The 21,916-nt window shown below is 40.6% G+C and overlaps 1 protein-coding gene across 1 annotated transcript; it reads right to left on the bottom strand.

The window, feature by feature from the left end:
• Positions 1–1,037: 1,037 nt before the first annotated feature.
• LOC111259050 (uncharacterized) lies at positions 1,038–17,740 on the bottom strand. Its single transcript, XM_022830734.2, has 9 exons — positions 17,238–17,740; positions 16,823–16,931; positions 16,140–16,450; positions 15,777–15,872; positions 14,940–15,204; positions 13,934–14,248; positions 12,406–13,098; positions 11,679–11,828; positions 1,038–11,041 (listed from the first exon to the last, which is right to left on the bottom strand). Exons 4-9 carry the CDS (start codon positions 15,867–15,869, stop codon positions 10,668–10,670), a joined length of 1,890 nt encoding a protein of 629 aa, XP_022686469.2. The 5' UTR covers positions 15,870–15,872; positions 16,140–16,450; positions 16,823–16,931; positions 17,238–17,740; the 3' UTR covers positions 1,038–10,667.
• Positions 17,741–21,916: the final 4,176 nt, after the last annotated feature.

Here is a 21,916-nt window from a genome sequence, read left to right as displayed (position 1 = left end):
ATGCTTTGAGATGAGGGCCATCTCGAAGGGATCGAGCTTGCATCTGCTTGTGATAACCATGCCTGACAACCTTTCTTCACACTGATTAGCCACCTTCCAAGCCTTTGCCGTTTTATTTCTTCAAGGCATCATTGACAAAGCTCGCATTTCTGTGGGTTTTGCTGCACGCTGATCCGTGGCTTGGAGATTTTTTGGCAATTGATGACGCAGGGAAAGAGGTGACAACTTGTATCAAGCAACCTACGATTATCGAGGTAAATAAGAAAGACCCGCGGTCTTCCCCTACTTTACATATTAACACAGTAAAATAGCCAGAACGCTAGAAGAGCTAGTTGCTAAAATCTTACGCTTAAAGAGGCCTCCCAATCCTCGAATACTCTAGTAGTGAGTATTTCGGACACGTAGTAACCTATGAGGAAAGAAGTTATTTAGAAGAATTAGTACGATACAATATTTCGTTCAAAAAAGACCTGTTCAATTTAAAAGCATATTAAAAATTTACTTTAATAATAATAATAACAATATTGCTTATTGTTCTACAACAATTCACGTTCTGCATGCACAATGGTTTTGTAGCTATTTTCTTTATTGCGTAACTTAGTTCTAAAATTGGTATCTTAGTTGCCAATATATATATATATGCAAAATAAAAAAAATACATTACAAAGTGAGTAAAGTCTCAATCGTATAATGCTTACGACCTTCTACTGCTGCAAATGCTCTTTTACAGGAACTTCCTTACTTACTCTCTCTTGAGCCCATTTAAAAACCTCCTACGATGCTATTGCAGCAAAATTACCGGGTACAACCTAATTCCATAATCTATACTCATTCGAGATTTCCCACTACGTATCAGCGAAGCGAAAAACAAGGCCCGCGGCTGTATATAATAACCGTCCAATATAAGGGAAGCCAACGTTCAGTAAAATAGTAACAACTAATAACGACGATCGTAATTGGACAATATGGTTAAAAGAACGCTACGCTCAATATTTCCATGTCCATCAACATGGATTAATAAAGAATAACACGATATCTGTGATTAGGCACTATGATACATACATTGCGTTTATTTCTGTTGGTATTAATATTGTTGTTGTTGTTGATGAAATAATTATCATCGTCATCATTGTTATTAATATTATTGTTAATGTTCATGATAACAATCATTATCATCCATCAATATCGTCTGTATCAGCCTTGTTATCTCTATCTAGGGGCATGAACTATACCAGATATGTAATTTGAATACTCGCCTGGACCTTCTTCCACATCTTCAGTTTCTTCGTCCCCCTTATCGTTAGTGTTATTATTGTTTTTACCATGCGTTGAAAATTCCTCGTCTCGATCTCCCACTAGCGGCCGACCAATATCAACCGTCAATCAATCGACCAAACAAGCAAACCATCATTAATCAATCAATCAGTCAGTCAGTCAGTAAAAGAAATAGCCGCCAACCGAATCCTTGCCGCATATCTAACGATAGCTTTTCTTCATTGATCCGTATTAGTACTTTATTACGAATGTATCTCGCCATGCTGTTCTTACTTGTTGTTTAAAGCTACGGTCTTCTTCATTGTTTCGTCTCTATTAGCGACTGCGTTAGCACCGTCCGCGTTGCTTCGAAACTCAATCCTTTCATTTTCGTAGCTGCAACAGAACGCTCACGCGATTTCCACTTTGAAGAGAAAGGCTGGTCTTTGGCTTGTTCAAGCTTCTAAATACTGGTGACTGAACTTTTCACAATAACTATAATTACTGATAAGGCCAGTTACTGGGATGTGTCAAATGCAGAAGCACGCTTATCCGAACTTTCTATGTCGTCGTGCAAAATCCACCCCTAACATGCAGTTTTTCATACAAAGAAAATGAAAGAAATTCAAATCTTACAAATATGCGCCTTTGAAGCCCTCGTGACCAAATGGGTTAGACGAATGTTCTGTTGCAGGAAGTTATCAGTCGGTGTTCACAGGTCGACCAAAGCTTCTGTTGGTGTTTAAATCTTTATTGTTTTATGAAAAGGTTGCGTTGTGAGCCAATGTCAGGTTAGATAGTGAGGATTTCCTGGATAGGTTTGATTTTACATAATTATCCATAGTGGAAAAGGTAGCTTTTGCAAGCAGTAAAGCGCTTGCGTTAATAGCAAGAAAAGGACAAATAGGATATTACAAAGTACTAGGAAGGGGGCATTCCTTCTTTTCGCTTCTCCTACACTAACAACTAAGAACTGCAGCTAAGCATTGATCAGCGAGCTTTTTACAAAATCGAATAGTTTTAAAAACAAAATTCTGCCTAGTTCTTCTACACCCATCATGTTCAGAGATAAATGTACCCTGGGATCACTCTTATTTTCATCAGAAACCATCTGAAAGGCTCTGAATCCAGCTGTCCGTCTTAAGAGTATGCTTGCTACGTAGAAGCAATGCCTGTATGCTACATCTGCAATATGAGCCATCCCTGCGTGAATTAATGGCCACTCAATAATAACACTGGAGTAGAGTATTGCATGCCTGCACGCGTCATCAGGACGCAGAAGGTACCTCTAACGGAAGGAATATGTGCAAATTTTTGCCATGACACATATAAGACCAAATGTGTTTTTCTTGAGTGTTACGATCAAGGATCAAATTAAGCTGCCACCAACCTGAAAATTTGTTCGGATTATTCCAGATTTTTTGGAATAGTCGGTCAGAGAAAAGAGATTGAGTAATGTCGTAGTAACGACGACACTGTTATCCAAGTTTTCAATTTTTTGAGCTATTAGCCGATTTATTTTTCCTCATTATTATAGCGTCGTTAATATTACTGGCACGCATTTCCTTTCAAACTACCAATGCGAACAATCATAATGATGCGCGATACGGGACACTTCGTCGTCCTCGTCAAGACGGCCGGACCGACCATTCTGGGAGGAGGTACAGGGAAGCAGGAATTTACCATAACAGGTAATAAATCGAATACTTCTTTATATTTACTTTTTGCCTGTCCTTATTATTGTCACGACGATTATTACTACTATTTTATACAATCATTCTTCATACCGTGCCATACAAAATAATGGACAAACGGTTTACCGCCTTCGCCGCTTGGCTATCAGCACTTGCGCAATGCGTGGCGTCCGCCTCAAGATACACTGTTCACACCTGAGAAACGTATGCTCAGATGCTTGTCTTGTCTTGTCTTACAGCAGGTGACCCCATTTCGACACCCGTATCGCAGTCGGTGTACAGACCACAACTTGACCTATTGACCAAAACACGGGCAACCGTCGCACTTTTTTAGTTACAGTCTAACAACGCCATATTATGTTCACCCGACGTGTCATCTGCAGCATCTTTGCTTCTCTAACATTATGTGTCCTTTCGTATTTTTTTTGACCTCATTCAAACGTTGGCGCGTTCTTTTCGCGCAAAGGTTTGAATCTTCGTTTTGTATATACAGAACTAATATTGCCGCCAGGGGATCGTAACTATAATTTGTCGCATCTTTCGTCGTGGTGAGATCATGCGCCTAGTTTTCTGCCTTTTTTACGAAGATAATCAATAACAAAGCCAAAGTATCGACTGAAGGCAAATAATACCCTATTATGTTCCTAATATTTTCGTAAGATGAAAAATGTGCATTGTTCACAGGGATGCCAGACGAAGGCAAGATGCTAATTATTCTTCATGCAATATCTTCGTAATTACATATTTTAGACGTTACAGACCACGAAATTTCTTATCTACGTACTAACAATCGAACAGTAAGCAAGTATCTGAGCCTCTTTAAGCTGATCTCTTCCATGTACGGTTTCAGTGGTTACTAATGTTTTTATTGGCTTATTTAACTATGTGATATTAAAAGCGATCCCCGGGAGGTTCGATATTCCTCCTTATAGTTTGTATTAGCTAAGCTCATTGTTTCCTACTTCTTCGTTCGCATCTGCATCGTCATCACGTTTGGCATATCATTATTGTTATTACTCTTCCTGTTATTATCCATAAAATGACTGAGGCTCACGGTAGAAAACTTAACCACAGTGCATGTCTATGCACGTGTTTAAGTATAATACTATTATCATTAATAATAACAATAATAATAGTATATTAATAATATCATTATTTAACAGAACAGACACTCCGTTATCTTTGCCTTCAAGACTTCCGTCAAAAATCTTCTAAATACTTCTCTTCTTTCATTAACAGTTTTGTTATTACCTTTGTACTCTTACTTAATTATTTTCTTTCACGGGTTAATAGCGTCTATTAGTCACTTATATTATACTTATGTGTGTATACGCAATTATAAAATAGGCGAACCCTTATTATTATTACATAAGGTAATATTACTAGTATAATTTTATCATGGTTATTAGTAGTAAGGAGTATGGTACGATTTCGCAGTGAAGCTAAATAGGGTTCTTACTATAGGGAACATCAATGGGTGAGGCAAAGTTTATACGCTGTTCTAGCTAATATCGGCTAGTAATGAAGAAGAATTGTTTTGTTATTAACTATGAACTCATCGTGCGTTAACATTGTTATGCCTGTATTTTTTAGCGTAGGTTTTTTGACATAAGTTGAATTATTTTTGCTAATTTTTTTCTCACCTATCGAATGTACCATTGTCATTATAATTATCTGCGATTGTGAATATGTCAAAGTCGTCCTGCAGGCTCTTGCGTCCCTTTATCTCTCGTCTGCCCTAAGTTTACCTTCCTCTCAATAGATGCACATATTCAGTTAGCTAGAGCAACGAGGCTTCTATGCGAGGGACGCATTCTCTAGGCTTGCGGGAGCAGAGTAGAAGCTTCTAGAGGATTATGCTGTCAATTTGTGTTTTATGCGTTTCAGGGTAGCATCGTCTACTATTTGTTGGTTGCCCGCTTTTTTGCATTTTGTGTCGACGTTGTTATTTCGCGCAATACTGATCTAATTACGCTTTTTTTCGCTTTACGTTCTTTGATAGTATTATTATAAGTAATATTCTCATTGGTTGCAGGTATGTAAGGGCCTGAAAAAAATAGGCTCGCAATCCACAGGGGTTTTGCCAGTTGATTGCATTAAACCTAAGATTCTAATCGTCACTGCAATCGTTCTTGTTGTGTGCTCTATTGTTGTCAGCTCTTATCCATTCGTGATGGCATCGTCGCGCCTTTAACGCTCACGTCTACTGATGCCCCATACGTGGAATTTCATTTCTATTGGTAGAACAAAAGAGTTTTCTCAGTCTGATTCACCGGGTATCATTAAACAATAATCCGAATAAAGCATACTCTATCCATGATGCACTGTTTACCGTGATGATACTATTATTATGGTCGTCGTATCGTTATTTCTATTTAGGATTACGACCTTCTTGTAGCGTCATTCCCTACGAAAGTTGCAATGAATATTATTACGCATTCCTCCTATACGCGCTCAGACGCTTTAGCTGGTGTATTTATTGGCATTAGGCGATTATGATCATATATCGTGTACAAATAATCTGTGTTGGTGTGCATTTGCGTGGGGTCGCAACGGTGTTGAAATGTACTGTCCGCTTTTCGTGCCTTTGGAAATGCTTCAGTCTGCCAGTTTTGTCTATTTCGCTCATTTTCTCTTTGTTTCAATCATTGGATGCACGATTATGGGCGTACGGTGTACGATGAACATCATTACCTGCCGTACTTTAGATTCGTACGTGTATGAAGTACGAATAAATTTCTTCCTTAGGCTTGCATTAATACGGTGGTAGTGCCTATCTGTCCGTCCACCTGACAATAGAGCTCGCTTTTGAAGCACATACGTCAATTTGGCGTCCGCCCATGGCCGACCTATCCCTTAACTGGGCCAATTTCGACCGCATTTAAGCTCGGCCCGAGGGTGAAGCTAGAAGCCGAGAGCAAAGTCGAAAACGGACATCGGCACTATTTTCGAGACGTTGCAGGATAACTTGTTTTCTCTAACTGCAGGCACGCGTGTCGTACAAACGCCAGTAAGAGATCGATTCAAACCCACAGGGAGAGGCCAATTTCATTGTCCACCAACATGAATTTTTCTAATCATTGGAGATCATGCAGGGAAACGGGCTAGGATTGCACAGAAATGCTGCCAAGGGGTACAACGTTTATATAGTCAGTCTGCAGCATTTTCATGTCCGCTGCAATAACACATCTGGTATCATATGTGTAGCCATTTTTATGTGCGTATTCCTCTCCTGCCTGCTCGACTGCCGGCCCTCATGGATCGTTCGTCTTGGTGTTGGGTTTGTAGGCGATGTATACGTGCAAATCAACACTTATTTTAGCAAACACGCGTGTCGCCATCGTTATATTCAGTAACCTCGGGTTGTACTCACGGGTCGTCTGCTTTGACAACTTTGTCCTCACGTATTATATAATATAATAGTGGAGTGTTAGGCCAAACCGCCGCCAGCCTTACCGAATTGCAAATGTAATTTATTTGATTGGCTAACGATACGATCGTCACACACTAATTATCGTTTAATTACTATTACGTTCACGATATTATTGTCATTTGTAGCAGTTATTGCTCACTGCATCATATGTCTACCTGCGATTATAAGTTTATATAGATATATATGGATAGGTATGTACTATCTGGTGTGATACACCCTTCTCTACTTGCCCATGCTGGCGTTAATCCGTACTGACACATATCTGCTTTTACCGTTTACGTTTATTACTCTTTTCGAAGTAGTTCGCGTCACGGTCCGAGTGAGTTAATTCTGCAACAGAGCAGGGTCGTACTTCCTAGCATTCTAATAATCTCCTTAGCAATGTACGTGCTAGGCAACGATAAATGTTCAACCAGCGGAACGTTGATTGAAAAGCGAAGTTGCCCACCAACCCGCCGATACAATAATGCAATATAATTACAGTTAGCCTAACGTCCTTATTGGCCTTGCTATTAGTAATATGCCATCAGCTGGGTCAGAATTACAGTGTGGTACCGCACGGTTGTGGTTCCCCTGGGCAACATGTATACGTAATACTGTCTTGGGTATCCGCGTATGCGTTGATCTAGCATGAAATGCATCACTGACTGGCCCTCAGGCCCACAGCGAGGGATGGCATCGAATTAGAAAAATCTCCAAGAAGGTGAATAACGATAGAAGTTTATCGCCAATTTACAAACACTGTTTTTCCTTTTTGCGTTATTGTCGGCTTTGATCGCTTCAGAGAACTAGAACCAATTCTAACGGGTGGAAATATATCTAGTCAAGTACTACGTGCATGCAAGGGGTTATGTTGTCCATTATGTTATGAATTTATCCCTTGATTTGTAATTTGTAATAGACAAGTACTATGTATTATTACAGTGTGTGCGTGTATGTCTGTGTATCAGTGTAATGGATTAGGAAATCTAACGGTGTCCACTTCGTCCGTTGAATATATCTTCTGCATACGTGAGTTATTATTATGATTATTCGAGTTACCACGATAGGTTTAGTGCTAATGTTTCTTTGCTTCCCCAATGCGCTTTCGTCCTATGTTACTATGCCTCTCAATTCACTCGTACTTTATTCAGCATCGGTATCCTCTTCCAATGCAAGTGTATTTTCTTGGCCAAAGCTTCAACTTCATATTGTCGTACTGTGTTAATCTACGCCTCCCTTTGAAAAGAACGTCGTTTGTTTGTCGAAATCAAGCCCATGAGCTTAAAGCTTAACCTGCACGACACGTTGCATGGTATCTGCGGTAGGAACTATTCTATTAGTTGCTCAGTTCTCTGTTAGTCTTTGTTCTCTACCAAGCAAGACCGTTGGCGAACCGTGGTACGTGATGGCACGTTTAGTCTGTGTGTCTGGAAGAAATATGACGTCATTCAAATGCAGACGACTGTGATAACGGTAACGTCATTTTATGATGAGATACTTGTAATAGATCAATGTTGCAGAACAAAGCTGTGTTGGTAATTAATAATAGAGGTTTTGGTTTGCTCACCCCTTCTGTGATGTTTTGTACGCTATGCACACATATTTCTAGATGCGTCGTTATGTCCGCTTTTAACGGCAGCCTATACCTAAACATGAGTTCTGACGATACTAGTACCGTCAGCAATGGGACGGCAAACAGGACTAAGACTAGATGCTCAATCGAAAGGTACCTTAAGGTTCTGGCCGAAATCTTGCCTAAACGTGGGAGTTATGTCCATTTGATTATTACGACCTGCTGTATGTGTCGAGCAGTACGTTTTTCTCTATCTCAGTTCTGAATGAATTTGCTCGCGCAATATACGCTGCACTCTAATCTACTATACTATGTGACATTTTTTGATACTGGTGATTATAGGAGAGTAGTGGTATTTAGATGAACGAATTGATCGTTGTCGCCTCTTCAGCGTTACTCTATTTCTGACATCTTCTTCTAGCACGCCTTCTCCAGTACTGCATAGTCGGATCTCATGTCGATATTCTCTGCCCCTCCTTTCCAGCAGGTGGCGCGTCATGCATAAACCAGAGATTACATGTTGGACTAGGGTCGAGTTTAGCATCTTCTGCTAATTATTACCGAGCTTTTCTAGCATAGTCACTACATAATTGTGACCTGCGTATTGTTTGCCTGTGTCCTTTGGTGAGTAGGGGGCGTCGCAGCGCGTTTAAGAAGCAGCTGTAATAATTCAGTCAGTTATGCCTTTCACGTTATTTATGTTTTGTCGCAAGCACTCATTTTGCACCGGCATTTGATGTTTTGGCATAGATGCGTAAGTATTTGGACATGACTACAATAACGATAATAATAATAATTATTATTAGTATTAGATTATTTGTGTTAATAGTAACACCTTTCTAGTTATCATAATAAGGTTCGAACAGTATTTTTATTCTAATTAGCTCGTAAATCGTATTTAAATTATCGTCGTCGAACGACATTTACTATTATTAGTAATAATAGCAATCATCGTTAATAATAACACTTAATAGCGCCCCATATAAGGTTCAAGTATGAATAATAACAATATTATTATCGTTAACTGGTAAATAATGATAGTTGCTCGTTGTATCGTTGCGTTTGTTAGTTTCTGTGTCTTGCTCAGTATTGTCACTGTTGCTAGAATTATTTATATTATTCTGCTCATGTTGCTTGTTTACTTGGATAAGATCGCGGTAGCAGACGATTTTTGCCTAACGATAGATGTTGTGGTACTTCGTTTACTCGTCTGCTTAGCACGTCTGTTTGAAAAGATTGTTTACCAACAAACACCATCAATTACGATCAAAGGCGAACGAAGTCAACGGCGATTTGCAAACAGTTGTCGAAGTAACGGGTCATCAAGTTAGAGAACATTATGAAAAAATGAAGCAAATTATATTGAACCGGAGGCCGCAAATTGTGTGGCTGTATTTATCGTAACCTGACTACCGCTGTATTACGTGTTGATGTAGAGTGTTCTCAATTCGCGATACTTTCTCATTAAATGTTCTAGCTGTTCAGACACATTGTCGGGCTTGAAACTATTTGTTGCTTTCAATATCGTTTTAATCAGCCCGGAGCTCTATTTTATTATCTTTGTGGTTATTTCATAACCGCTATTACCCTCTTAACCGCTACAAAGGCTAACAGCTTACTTATAACAATATCCATCGTCACCGCTAATAGAGGAACTCGCCAGCAATAGTAATGGCTTACAAACGACGCCACGTGATGGTGCCACTATGGCGTGTTCTCCACCACTCCAGTGGCACGACCTATCGACCAATGTCGGAATTGTTAAAGTCATTGTTATTATCAACTGCCACATGGCATATGTATAGATCTAACATCGTTCGTTTCTTTCTTCATTAGCGGTATATCCCGCTCGCCGCGGCTCACACGGGCTCCGGCATTGGCAGTAACTGCTCTTTGACTTACCACTATATATATATATATATATATAATGTATTTAATAGTAGTAATAGTTATAGTAATAAGACACTTCCACTTTGCTGGAATGTCGCGACCTGTGGGTGTTCAATGCGTCTCTGTTTTGCGTCTAACAACAAATCTATAACAAAAAGCAGCGTCGCTCTTGATTGTAATATTATCATTTAGTATTATTACTGTTTGTCATAAGTATGTTTTTTCATTTATATATTATGAGCTCACCCTTAATTATTCCCTCATCGTTTTCACGCTCTATCTTCATTATCACCATAATATCATAATTATTCTGACGAGTTGAACATCTTGGCTTTGTGTTCGATGTCACTATCTCTTCTGCGAGGCTTCTCCTTGCAGTCTACGAATAAAACTGCCACCAAAAACGTTGTTGAAACGTATTCGTCTTGAACGTCGTTTCGTCTTTGTTATCGATACGATCTACTGCCACCCATTGAAATCCCATCAGAAACCTCATTATTTGCTCGTTTGGTCTGCCAGTTCTATCCTGTTTTTTTGACATGCGCACACTCAGAGTATGCGCTATAACGCATCTGTCCTCACTTCACCTAATATCATATGCCTGATATAATCAGATGCTTAATGAATTGTATTCTTCTTCTTATCGTTAACGCGCTACTATATTATCCTTGTTATGCCATTATTACTTATTTTTCGTTGGTTTATCTTAAGGATAGCCATCTACTAGTATTTCGTCACTGTTATTTAGTGTGCGAATATAACGTATCTATTTGTATGTGTATATAGATCAGCATCATTTAAACAAAAAACATAGAGTTATTATTGTTTAGTAGTTGCCTTTTTATCGCTTCATGATGATATTCTCAACGGGATTGAATGGATTCGCTCCGCGACGTCGATCGATGTCTTCGGGCATCTCAGCTGGCAGTGCGACGGATTGAGGGTTCACCTTCATGAGTCGCGGGACGCGTGTCATAGACGAACCGGCCGTTGAAGCGCCTACTGCTAGGGCGGCTCTAGCAACATTCCATGGATAGATTGGCAGAGGTTCCAGCGTTGCTCGGACGTCATCAGTACGACGTGTGTTGCCGGACGGCGTCTTCTCCGTGCCTGGTCCGATGGCAGGTGTTTGTTCTTCACGCTGTACGATGCTGCAGGGCAGTGCATTTGGCGCCATTGAATGGTGCGCTCCGTACAAGACGTATAGCAAACAACCTGGCAAACAAAGGCAGAGAAAGAATGGCGTGAAGCTATGCTATTAAGCATTCAGCTAGCCCAGCGACGGGATGAAATATTAGTAATACTTTAAATCGTTGAGTCGATAAATTCGTTAAAAGCTACCGCAGTTAGGAGCATTGCAAAGAATTGCAGCAGTCTACTAGAAACTTAGAGTTTAAGAAATAATATGTAATTGATATATAACATATTTAGATCGCATCATTAACATTATGACCAGTTATGACAATAGGATGTTTATTAAGTCACACGTTACAGTCGACGGGCGGCTTCTCTAGTGGCGCCAATTTTCTAGCGTAAGGTCTGCTGCGTATTAACAAGAACGTAACTGATATGTTACTAGATAGGAATGAACTTAAGCTATAGAGTTAAGACGATCACTGAAACCAAGCCACAGACGAATGAAGTGGGATTTGTTAAAGATCTTTGGAATCTTCATAATATAATAATAATCATTTTCTACACCAGCTCTTGCAGTAGTTTAGATCTTATTTACTAAGACCGTTTACAACTGCGCTTTAAGGTTTTCTTGTATAAACACGTCAGTATGAATCTCAGGTCAGTGCACCCCACAGTGACACGATAACCGCCCAAAGTGTTTCGAAATGTTACTTACCCGAAACAAACCATAGTGAAACAGTGGCTACGACATTGCTCGCGAACAAATCAACGAAAGCGAGGATGTTCAAAAATGCTCCCAGGGCGGGCAGGCAGGGGCTCATTGGCACCCGAAAGCAGACCCCGTTTCCGTTCGACCCTAATTTACCTGGCGAATAGGTTAAGGGTAAAAATCAATTCAAAACTGATATTCACAGTGCCAGACAATGTGCTGCGGATACGGAACTGGTTTCGTTCCTCAAGCAGACGGTTGATGAATAACGGCTAGATATTACACAATGGCAACATATATCCATAATTCTTTGTTGTGCTTTTACCCTTGCGTCCGAAAGCGCATATCGGTTCTCCAATCTTTTCTACAATAGCACATCTGCCTTATTAACGTTTGTCGTCTGTATCCGTTTAGAGCACATCAAAAATGTTTTCTATGTATATATATATATATATATTGTTTCAATAGTCGCTTGTTTGAGAATTGCTAGAATGCTCGCGTTTTGCCCAAAATTTAGTGGAATTAAGTTGGAAAAATGTTTACATAAGTAAGTATTTCTGTAGATTTGAATAAACGTAACATGAGCTATTTATCGTGCCCAAATACCAAAACAAATCAACTTTGAAAAACGAGCTTCGAGGGAACTTTAGAGCAGATATTTTTATTCAGTCCTACGAAATCTGTTCTATCACTGCTAAAAACGCGCTATGAACGTGACACATGCATTACTTACCGAACTTCGTTAATCTTTGATGCATATGAAGCATTCCAAACGCGTGTTGTTGTTGTTTGTATTGGTGCTGCAGCTGTTGACGTTCTTGTCTAGCTAGAGCAAATAGGAAAGCAAGGGCGGACAGGGCAGTTATTGACGCAGCAACCACGAGGGCGCTAGCGACAGCCGGACGCTGTAGGGCATAATTTGTAGAGAGCGCTTCAAGTAAAGCCGACAGTGTGATAAAGCACGCAAGCAGGCCGGCCAAACAGAGTTCGGCTCGCCACCGCCAAAGTACACTACTAGCCGTATTGCTGGGACGTTGCGAACGCGCGTTTCGAGGCGGCAGAATGGGCTTCTGATCTTCGTCGTCATTGTTGTGACTGTAACTGTACGACGAAAAGCCTGGGCCTATTTGCTTGGATTTGTACTCCTTAACAATATCGTCGATGTCCTCCTCCTCTTCATCATCATCAACGATATCTTCCCCGCGATCTCCTTCTACCCCCCGATCATATTCAACGTCCGATTCACCGTCGGCGACAAACTGCCGGCTACCATTACCGAATCCCATTGTAGTCATGAGTCGCTCGGTGAGCGCCATCTCTGGGGAAATCGACGGCGTATTGACGCACTGTTCCTCGCGGGATAAAATTGGAGCGCGGTCACCTTCAAGACGACTGCTTCCTTCTTCATTCGTCCTTTTTGAACCTCCTAACAGACGATTTTTGTTGTGGTAAAATCTTAGTTAATTGTTTTTTAAAGCAAATCTTAAACATATGTGAGGATACCATACATGAACACACTTCGTTTCGTGTTGGCAAAAACCAACCGTTTGAAGTAATGCCTAGCGATAGTATCGGATGTTAAACATAACATTTTTATTCAGCAACTCAAACCGTGAAAACGTATATAAGTGTGTAAGTACTAACAAGTACATAATGTAACGCGCAGGAGGCAACCCTTTCGAAAGGACCTTCGCAGGAGTCAGCCGGATTATATTTTAAAGATGGCGTACGTGAATCATGGAATCCATGATAGAAAACTACTAGTTGAGCTGAGTCTGGCAAATCTTTTCAACAGGAAGCTGAAAATTGTTTACATGTATGTGTACCTGCTTGAACAATTTTCTGAGTGTTTATGTGAAAGATTTCTCGAGACGTGGGGTACTAAAAATATTTAGAAAAAGTATTTCAATAACAAATAAAAGCAAATAAACTTATGTTGTTTTGAGGGGAACGTTTTGTTTCATTGTGAATTTCTCTAAGCTATTCCGTTGTAGTGTTAGAGCCATTAGAAAGATTTAGACAGTATGTATACTTCAAACTTAATAAAGAAACGAATTTAGGCCCTTACGGACGAGAACCCTTTAAGCGTAATACGTGTAACAATGCGTGCATAGACATTCTAATATTCTATTCAGGTGGCGTTTTTGAGACAAGGTTAGGTATTTTGGGCTTGAATGAAGCTCGAACCAGTTGTTTGGACCATCTTATGCACCAGCAGCCATTTAAACTTCATAAAACTAATATGAGGTATTCTTACCCACCTATAATGAGGTTGTATGAGAATACGGCAGGTCGGTATCGCTGATCTTCGTTGCGGCGGGTGCAGCTGCGCATGGCCAGAACGCAGATACAAATGATAGCGTTGAGCAGTAGTGGACCTGCGGCCATCGCAGTTGCTAGTTGAGCTGGCCGCAACAAGATAGCGCCAACGGCCGCCAACGCCGCAGCAAGCGGCAGTCCCTTGAGGCGCCCACTGGGACTTGGCAAAAGTCCGTCGTCCGCGAACGATAAAATTACCGCACTGAGGTCGGCCATATTGAGCAGAGCTAACAGCGTCAAACCAAACGCAGAAAGAGCTGAAAAAGAGCCTTTTAGTTTTTTTTTTTCGTAATTAAAAGTAACATCTCGAAAGACAGATTATCAGTTATAATTGTCTAGTAATCCCCATTTTTTTTTTCAGCTACAATATATTACAGATAGGCATCGGCTAATCGTACGCAAAGACTTCGTTCGGACTGTACTGGTTTGACAACTCCGAGCCAGCAAATTTTAGCTGTCCGTGAGTGAAAAAAGTATTCACGAATTAAGAACATTCGATATTAGGTGTACGGTCATCAACAGGGGACTGTTGAAGATTTTTCATAAGAGTGGCAGAGTCCTGTCGGGCAATAGGTTTGATGGTGACTGCTACAATCGTATGTACGTTCTGTCCGATTATATACATGCATTGTATGTGTTCAAGAGATAGTCGGGTTTTTGTACAAGAACTGCATACTGTTGCTAGCGAATATAGTTTTCCGTGCGACCGTTGACAAACAGATACGCGCGATGAAAACGCGTTCGATATCGTCTGCGCATGCATACATTTGGCAAGACATAAACAAATAAAGCTCAACATTCAATGGCTAGCCATGTTTCCTTCAAGTGCCCTGCCCATAAGCTTAATCGACCATTTACTATGGATCATGGGTGTGTGTGTGTGTGTGTGTACGCCATGGCTATGTGTCAATTGCTTCTTGAGTTTCGCAATCCTCTTCTGCTTTTCACCTGTAATCGCTAGATTGGCGTAGGCAGCGTGTCGTCGAAATACACTGACGGCAAGGCGAACTACGGCTAACGGGTCAGTGCCGCTATTTGATAATGCGATGGTTTCGAGACCCGATGCTAGAACTCCCGGCACGTCGACCGAGCGTTGACGAAGCGCGCACATTACGGCGATGAGTGCGAACGCGAACAAAAAGTTGAGAAAAGTCGATAATACAGCGACACAAGGCAGGTCCCGCGCAGGACGAATTTGTGGAGATGGCGCGCCCTTCAAATAGCAAAGCGAAAAATAGGCATGCGCAACGAAAATGTACACGAGATGGCAAACACAAACAATGGGTTAGGATTCATTTGTTTACGTCTAGTTGTTGCACGTTAAATTTTCGGGCCACTTACATATATAGTAAAAGCGGAGGAATATGCTCGCCCGAAGAAACGGTAGAAGGAGACTTAAGGCAAAAGCTCAGTCTCGCAAGGATCTCAGTGTTATATCATTTGAACGACAGTGTAACTCTATGAATTAAAATAATGCATGGAACGCTTATGAGGCAGGCCACTCCCAAAGCTATAGGTGCCGCGCAAAGATCGTCTGTTGAGATTCTGATCGATGAACATCTAGTAAAACAAATTAAAATTGCACAGGTTCTAATTGTATTCATTACCAAGCGCCGTACATCGTAGATCACAGAGGTACTTACTGGCGTACCCTCGGCCAAAAACCTATAAAACTCTGCAGTGAGGATCTCATACGTGGTTCTATTGAAAAGTCTATATATTTCATGTTGCTAGAAACAATGACATGAACTAAAATAGTGGTAAGAAATTGGTGTATATGCTTACGTTCTGTCGTGGTGAGACGGGTGCTAAGGGGAACCCCTGTACAGAAAATTGGGGAGCAAGGAAGATTGAGACGCACAAGGCAGCGCCTGTCATTAGCTGTAACGAGAACAAAATGTAAACACGCCATGAAGTAAGCCTTCAGCATCACCCAAACGGCTAAAAAACTGCAGCTAATAGGCTAAAGCGGACCGTGAGTTGCGCGATATTTTAATAGACATAACATCACAATGATATTATGAGTAGAAATTTGGTTTACCTCCCATAAAACACAAAATTTTGTATTTCTGGTCTAGCTTAGGTACTTGGCGAGTTGAAAAATATACCAGAATCAATGCTAGAAACATAAGTATAATAAAAACATACCCCAGTTGACTCGTGCTGTGAGTTCGAACCGCCGAACAAATTTGACGCGAGACTCGCCCCCAATCGACCCCCCGGAGGCGGGATCGGTTGCACCGGTGAATGCCACAAGAGGCCCGCTGCAAGGAGATATACGCCTTCCGCAAATGCTGCTGCCCCGAGAAGCAATCCACTAAGCCAAGCTCGCGCGCGGGCAATGTCCGCCAAATGAAACCAGATCGTCACCAGCAAAGCGCACGGTATAACGAGCAATGCTGCGACGAACCCACCGCTGGCGATTGGGTTGGATATTTCATTGCTTACACTGTGGTCACCTGTTTCATATTGATGTATAAGTGATATATATTCTATACGATAGAGCCTATACGTTCCGACAAGTTCTTATAATGGTATGGTTCATCGGAGGACCCCGTTTACTTACATGTGCAAGCTAAGCTTTGGCCACTCAGTGGAACGGTTACTAGAGTGAGTAATTGTTACCTGGCTGACTATTATATATATATATATAACGTTATTGAAGTTTAGCGATGGATGCATACATCATCCTTATTAGGCAAGTCACGACTTCGCCACTTGCTATTATCAAACGCGCTGTATAGGATCAGTATCGATCAGAAAGTTGACTTTTGTTTCTGCTTACTGTTACGTATTTAAAGGCGCCAATGATGCGACAAAAGCACCCTTACCTAGCTGATCGAGGCAAGGCGCCAGGAGACGACAACAAAGTGCCACGGCGCAGAGACGATGAAGTAAAGCGGCCCAACCAGCTGAAAATGCCGGGAACTCGCCCACACACTAGAAAAACAAGCAATTTGTACAAATATTAGCGACAGTTCTCTTAATTCTCAATACTTTTCACTGGAACCATCCTATACTAGGTAATCTAACACAGATTTTTCTCGAAGCCAGTGTTGATTCCAGCGATTATGTGCGTTTTCAACAAACGAGAACCTGACTTCCGAAGATTGGTGTTGTCGCAAATCACCAAGCGTACGAGTTTTACTTATCGGCCATTTTGGCTTCTGCTAGATTATAATTAAGGCAAATCAAAATGTTCTGAAGCTCTTCTTGGATAACTTATTACATGATCTAATCGCTTACCTGATATAACAACTGATAGAGACATGTCTCCCGCTGTGGATTTGCTACATGAGTTACAAGTTCCGAGTAGCAGAAACCTGCAAAAATTAACCATTTGTCTTCATTTGTCAAGAACACAAAATAATATTCGGTAACTTTTTAGCATATAGCTTTAGGCATAAACAAAGCATCATTGTATGTACTGATAATGCAATTAAGCTATAGATTATATGAAAATTAAATTTAATTTAACGGAGTAGTACGCGATTCTACTTGGAAGGAAACAGGGGCATTCGGCAAAAAAAAAACTACAATATATGATTATTGTGGTTCAGTATATTTCCCAAAGGTATTTCTGACATCCGTTTAAAAAGATTCATCCATTGTGAAGTAGAACCTAAGGCTATACTTACACGTGTTTCAGGTAATGGCTGATGAAAGGCAATATACAATTTTTATATAGCATATATAATGTACTAAGCAATATCGATATTATTGAAAAAAAAACACAATCTAACTGAAATATCTATAACGCTAATATTAATAATTCATATAATATTATCTTAATATGCAATATTCATGCATGGATTTGACAAATAAACACCCGTAGGACGTGTAAAAGTCTACGAGGAGGTCATATTGTGCTTGAGATTCTGTACTTTTTGCACAGTTTGTCCTTCGTACTTTCCGCTTATTGGAAATGGCCAACTCCTTGGAACAACCTTGACAATTTAAGCTCATTTGAACAATTTATCTGAAAAATCTAAAAACAAAATCGGTACTTGTAGAAATCAATGTAATTCCTCATAGGCGGTCGCTCTCCAAAGAAAGTGCTTTAATCTATGGCTCGCTTTACGATAAAATTTTTTTTAGGCCACCATTTCAGGCTGACCGTTTCATGGTGCAAACACGCGTCTATCACCTTAACATAGCTAGGAACTTTGCCTAAGAAATTCAGGTATACGATTAGACCTGCAAGTCGCAGAGTGGACATAGAACTTTACTTAAGTATTTGCATGTTCCTTAACTTTTAATGCTGCCAAGTGCACAGGCTAGCTGGCTCACGATAGCATTATGATCGGAATGGAACGAATTACAAGCAACCCTTCCTTATTAAAGGTAGCATTTCCCGGTGACAGGACGACAAATAGATCTGGGTGTGTGACTTTCCTCATAAAGCCATGTTAATGCTTATAAAATAATAAAATAAATGGTCAACTAATGTGCGTTGTTCTAGATAAGCAATCCAAGGTATACTGTACTTTTTGTCGTTGGCGTTGCCACTGAAAATAAGGTACACAGGTATTAACATACACAAGTATACTGAAAAAATGTTGCAGCTTAATTTTACGAGTAACAATTGGTACAATAACAGAACAATGTCTAGATTTAGTTTCCGCAACGAAGCACTAGACGACCTTCTCATTGAATTGTCTCTGTTTACGTTGAGATTATTACAACGCCTCTGTTCCATGATTTGTTTACTAAATACTGCTGCGAAATCAAGCAAGGTGTCTTTAATGTTACGTATGATCGTTTGAGTCGGCCAACTGTCGGACTAACGTTAAGATAACCAGTTTCCAGTTTTGCAGAAGAAGAAAAATACAAAAGGAAAAAAGTGTCCTTTTATCTAGCCCAGCTCGCTATTATACAACAAATTTCTGCAGCTCCTAATTGTGTTTAACGAGTCATAACGGTTACGCTTTCAAGAACGCGTAACGTCTATTCCTAGCAGAACGCTGGGCGGTTTTGACATGAGTCAGCTATGTCTTCCACAGCTGTATTAAAGATGGGCGAACGGATAACAAATACATTTCGTAAACCTCTGTTATCTAAAAGCTCATCTAAAAACAACGAAATGTTAAATATGCGCTGGCAGTTTACAACGATAACTTGCATCGTAGCTAAGTAGTGCACATCCACTCCAACACCGTTTCAGACATGTTTATAAAAAAAAAAGCTCAAGGCATAGCAATTTTTCTTTAATGTGAAGACGTTCACACTTGCTCAACTTACTAACGCGTCATCACCGGGCACGCGCGTCGCAAACCATTACCACTTTCGAATATTTTTTTTTAATCTTGCAACATGAACGTATCCTTCACTAGGCCAAACCTACGAATAGGCTAAACAAAAATGATTTGAAACAACCTTGCCATTCGCTGAATTACTCAAACGCATATATGTACACAGTATTACTTTCGTGGACACTGGCTATTTATAATATGTTGACTCAAAGAAGCATCGGTTTGTATTCGTAGTTCGTATATGTTAGAGAGTTACCTATATCCTCAGACTTTATCGTCGAGACCGCTGTGCGGCAGAGTATGCGGTATTTTCAATGGCCGCAGCGACATAGCACGATTTTCTTAGCACACCGGCGCGAGTCTTGCCCATATATGGACAGCGAGGTATATTGCCCTCGCTTGTAGGGGCAGACAATTATCTGAGGCGATTTAGCTCATTAAAGTTAATGTGGGAGCGACTGCATGAGCCTGCGATCATTTTGGGATCCGTTTTGTCTCGGTAGGTCGCATTCGATCCTCCTGACTGACACAGCTTAGTCCTAACAAACGCCAGCGCATAAACCAGTGAAGAAACATGAAAAATACATAGTGAGGCTGACGTAGTGTGGAACGATGGAAAAAATAGAAATATTTGCCCCATTCGCCGTGTATAGGTTAAAGCATTAACCAAATGGAGCAGAAGTTGGCTTATAGCGGACAACAGTGTCTAGAGATTAAAAAAAATGTAGTAGACCTTTGTTGGTAAAGGGAGTAGATTACCACTTGACACAGATACTGCTTCAAGTGTAGGCCTCTTTTTGACAATTGTAAATGTAACGTTTTCCTAATCGTACACTTTAGATATTTTCTTCTGTAAGCTTATTTCTCTTTCGATTTATATATGGAAGTGGACAAAAATATATATGCTATACGCACGTAAAAGCTCTCTGAAACGTGACTAAAAATTACGCTTGCAGATTAATCGTCCATACAGACAAATTGAATATGAATAGGTGAAGCACATACTTCTAGGCGTGAAATTAATTTTTCTGATACTGGTGACTAACTAGGTGCCTTACTAGAAATAGTACGGGCGGCGTTATCATGTGACAAAAAGTCGGGCCTGTAAGGTTAATGAGAGTTATTATTTTTTTCGCCTGGAATTTTTTCGAATGCAGCCCAGGCCCTAAAGGATGCGACCCGGTTTTTTTCTGTGGAAAAATTTGCCAGTTTTTTTTATTTTTTAACTGCACTGACGGAATTCTCCAGCTCTTGTTACCCGCAGGACTCCGTCGTTTAAATTGTGAAACAAGACTAAGGGAAACCGTTTGTGAGGGGTGATACGCCTGGGCATTGATGCCATAGAGGCTAAGCTATGGTTAGGTTAGGACCAGCCAATTTCACGAGAAAATTCACAGGTGAGTGCTATGACAAATGCAAAGTGTGCTCGGCCCAAGCGATTTTAGTGTCTAGATATTTACAGCTGAGTGTTATATCGCACTTTTATGAAACCTTAATAGAGCCCCGGCGAATAGATCGGTACGATGCGGGTTCCCAACCTAGAAAAATGATCGTTGGGAGTCAATATTGCCTTATGTCCAAACACACATTAAGATTGAAAAGATCAGCACGAGATCCATCTTTACTTAAGCCAATGGTTAATCCCACTGTGCCTATTTGCAAATCCAGCAAGCTGTAGCGAGTCAGAATTAATAACTGCATAGACTATACCTTAAAGAAGTCTAAGGATTATCCCCAAGAACTTAAAGGTAAAGACCTACTTCTCTTTATTTGCAACTCTAACTATTTCGACTATTAATTCTCAGCGCGTGTGAGGGTGCCAGGCATTCAATGGTGACCTTCATAGCCAGTGTTCATTAGCCATACCCGATGGATTCAGTTTCCAGCCGTCTCCGTTGGAATCTTTATGAAATTAACTATTCTGACGTGTCCTGCACTTAAAGATTTGAATTTTCTTCCATGCGTCAACACGTCGAAGTTTTCGAAATACGTGCAACGTTGTTACTCGGTGGTCAGCAGGAGCACCAAGCTCGCTCACATGTAACAGCTGTCGTAAATGCAAATAGCGCAACGAACATAAAGTTTAGTTTAGGCTGCTGCGTTCCTCATGGGCGCTCTTGGGCATACCGAGGCTTTAACTCTCGTTACCTCAGAGAAAGTCCTAACGGGTAGCTCCGGCATATTGAATTATCTATTGAAGCATTCAGCAGGAAGGCGGCTTACTCTCGTGCCATCGTAAGCATGCTTCTGATTTGTTAAATTACGTTTTTCTGATTCGCACGCGTTTTTCTCGAATGATCCAGAGCTTTGAAAAAAAGCATAAACGCAAGCAAAACGCTCTGTATTGCTGTTCTGGATATCGCAGACTTTCCTGAACGATCCCTCGTTAACCTAGCGTGCGGCAATTGGTCAGGTACGTGAATAGAGGCCATGTCAAAGAATTGAGGGTCGCGACACAGATCTTCTAACACGTTAGATGCTTTGCAAATTGGCAGCATAGAGAGATGAGATACAATTTCAGTAGCCGAGTGTTCAAAATGTGTCGAGTCTTAGGGCAGATTACGGCACAAGTAGAGCACCCTTAACTATGTATTTATAGGCGCCTATCAATGGCCTACCTGCCATGAGAGTAAACATTTGTTCCAACCAAGGACTCCAACCACTTGAGGATCA

Source organism: Varroa jacobsoni, unplaced genomic scaffold, assembly GCF_002532875.2.
Source record: "Varroa jacobsoni isolate VJ856 unplaced genomic scaffold, vjacob_1.0 scaffold_30, whole genome shotgun sequence".
Lineage (NCBI taxonomy): Eukaryota > Metazoa > Arthropoda > Arachnida > Mesostigmata > Varroidae > Varroa > Varroa jacobsoni.
This window is presented reverse-complemented; position numbering and strand designations above follow the sequence as displayed.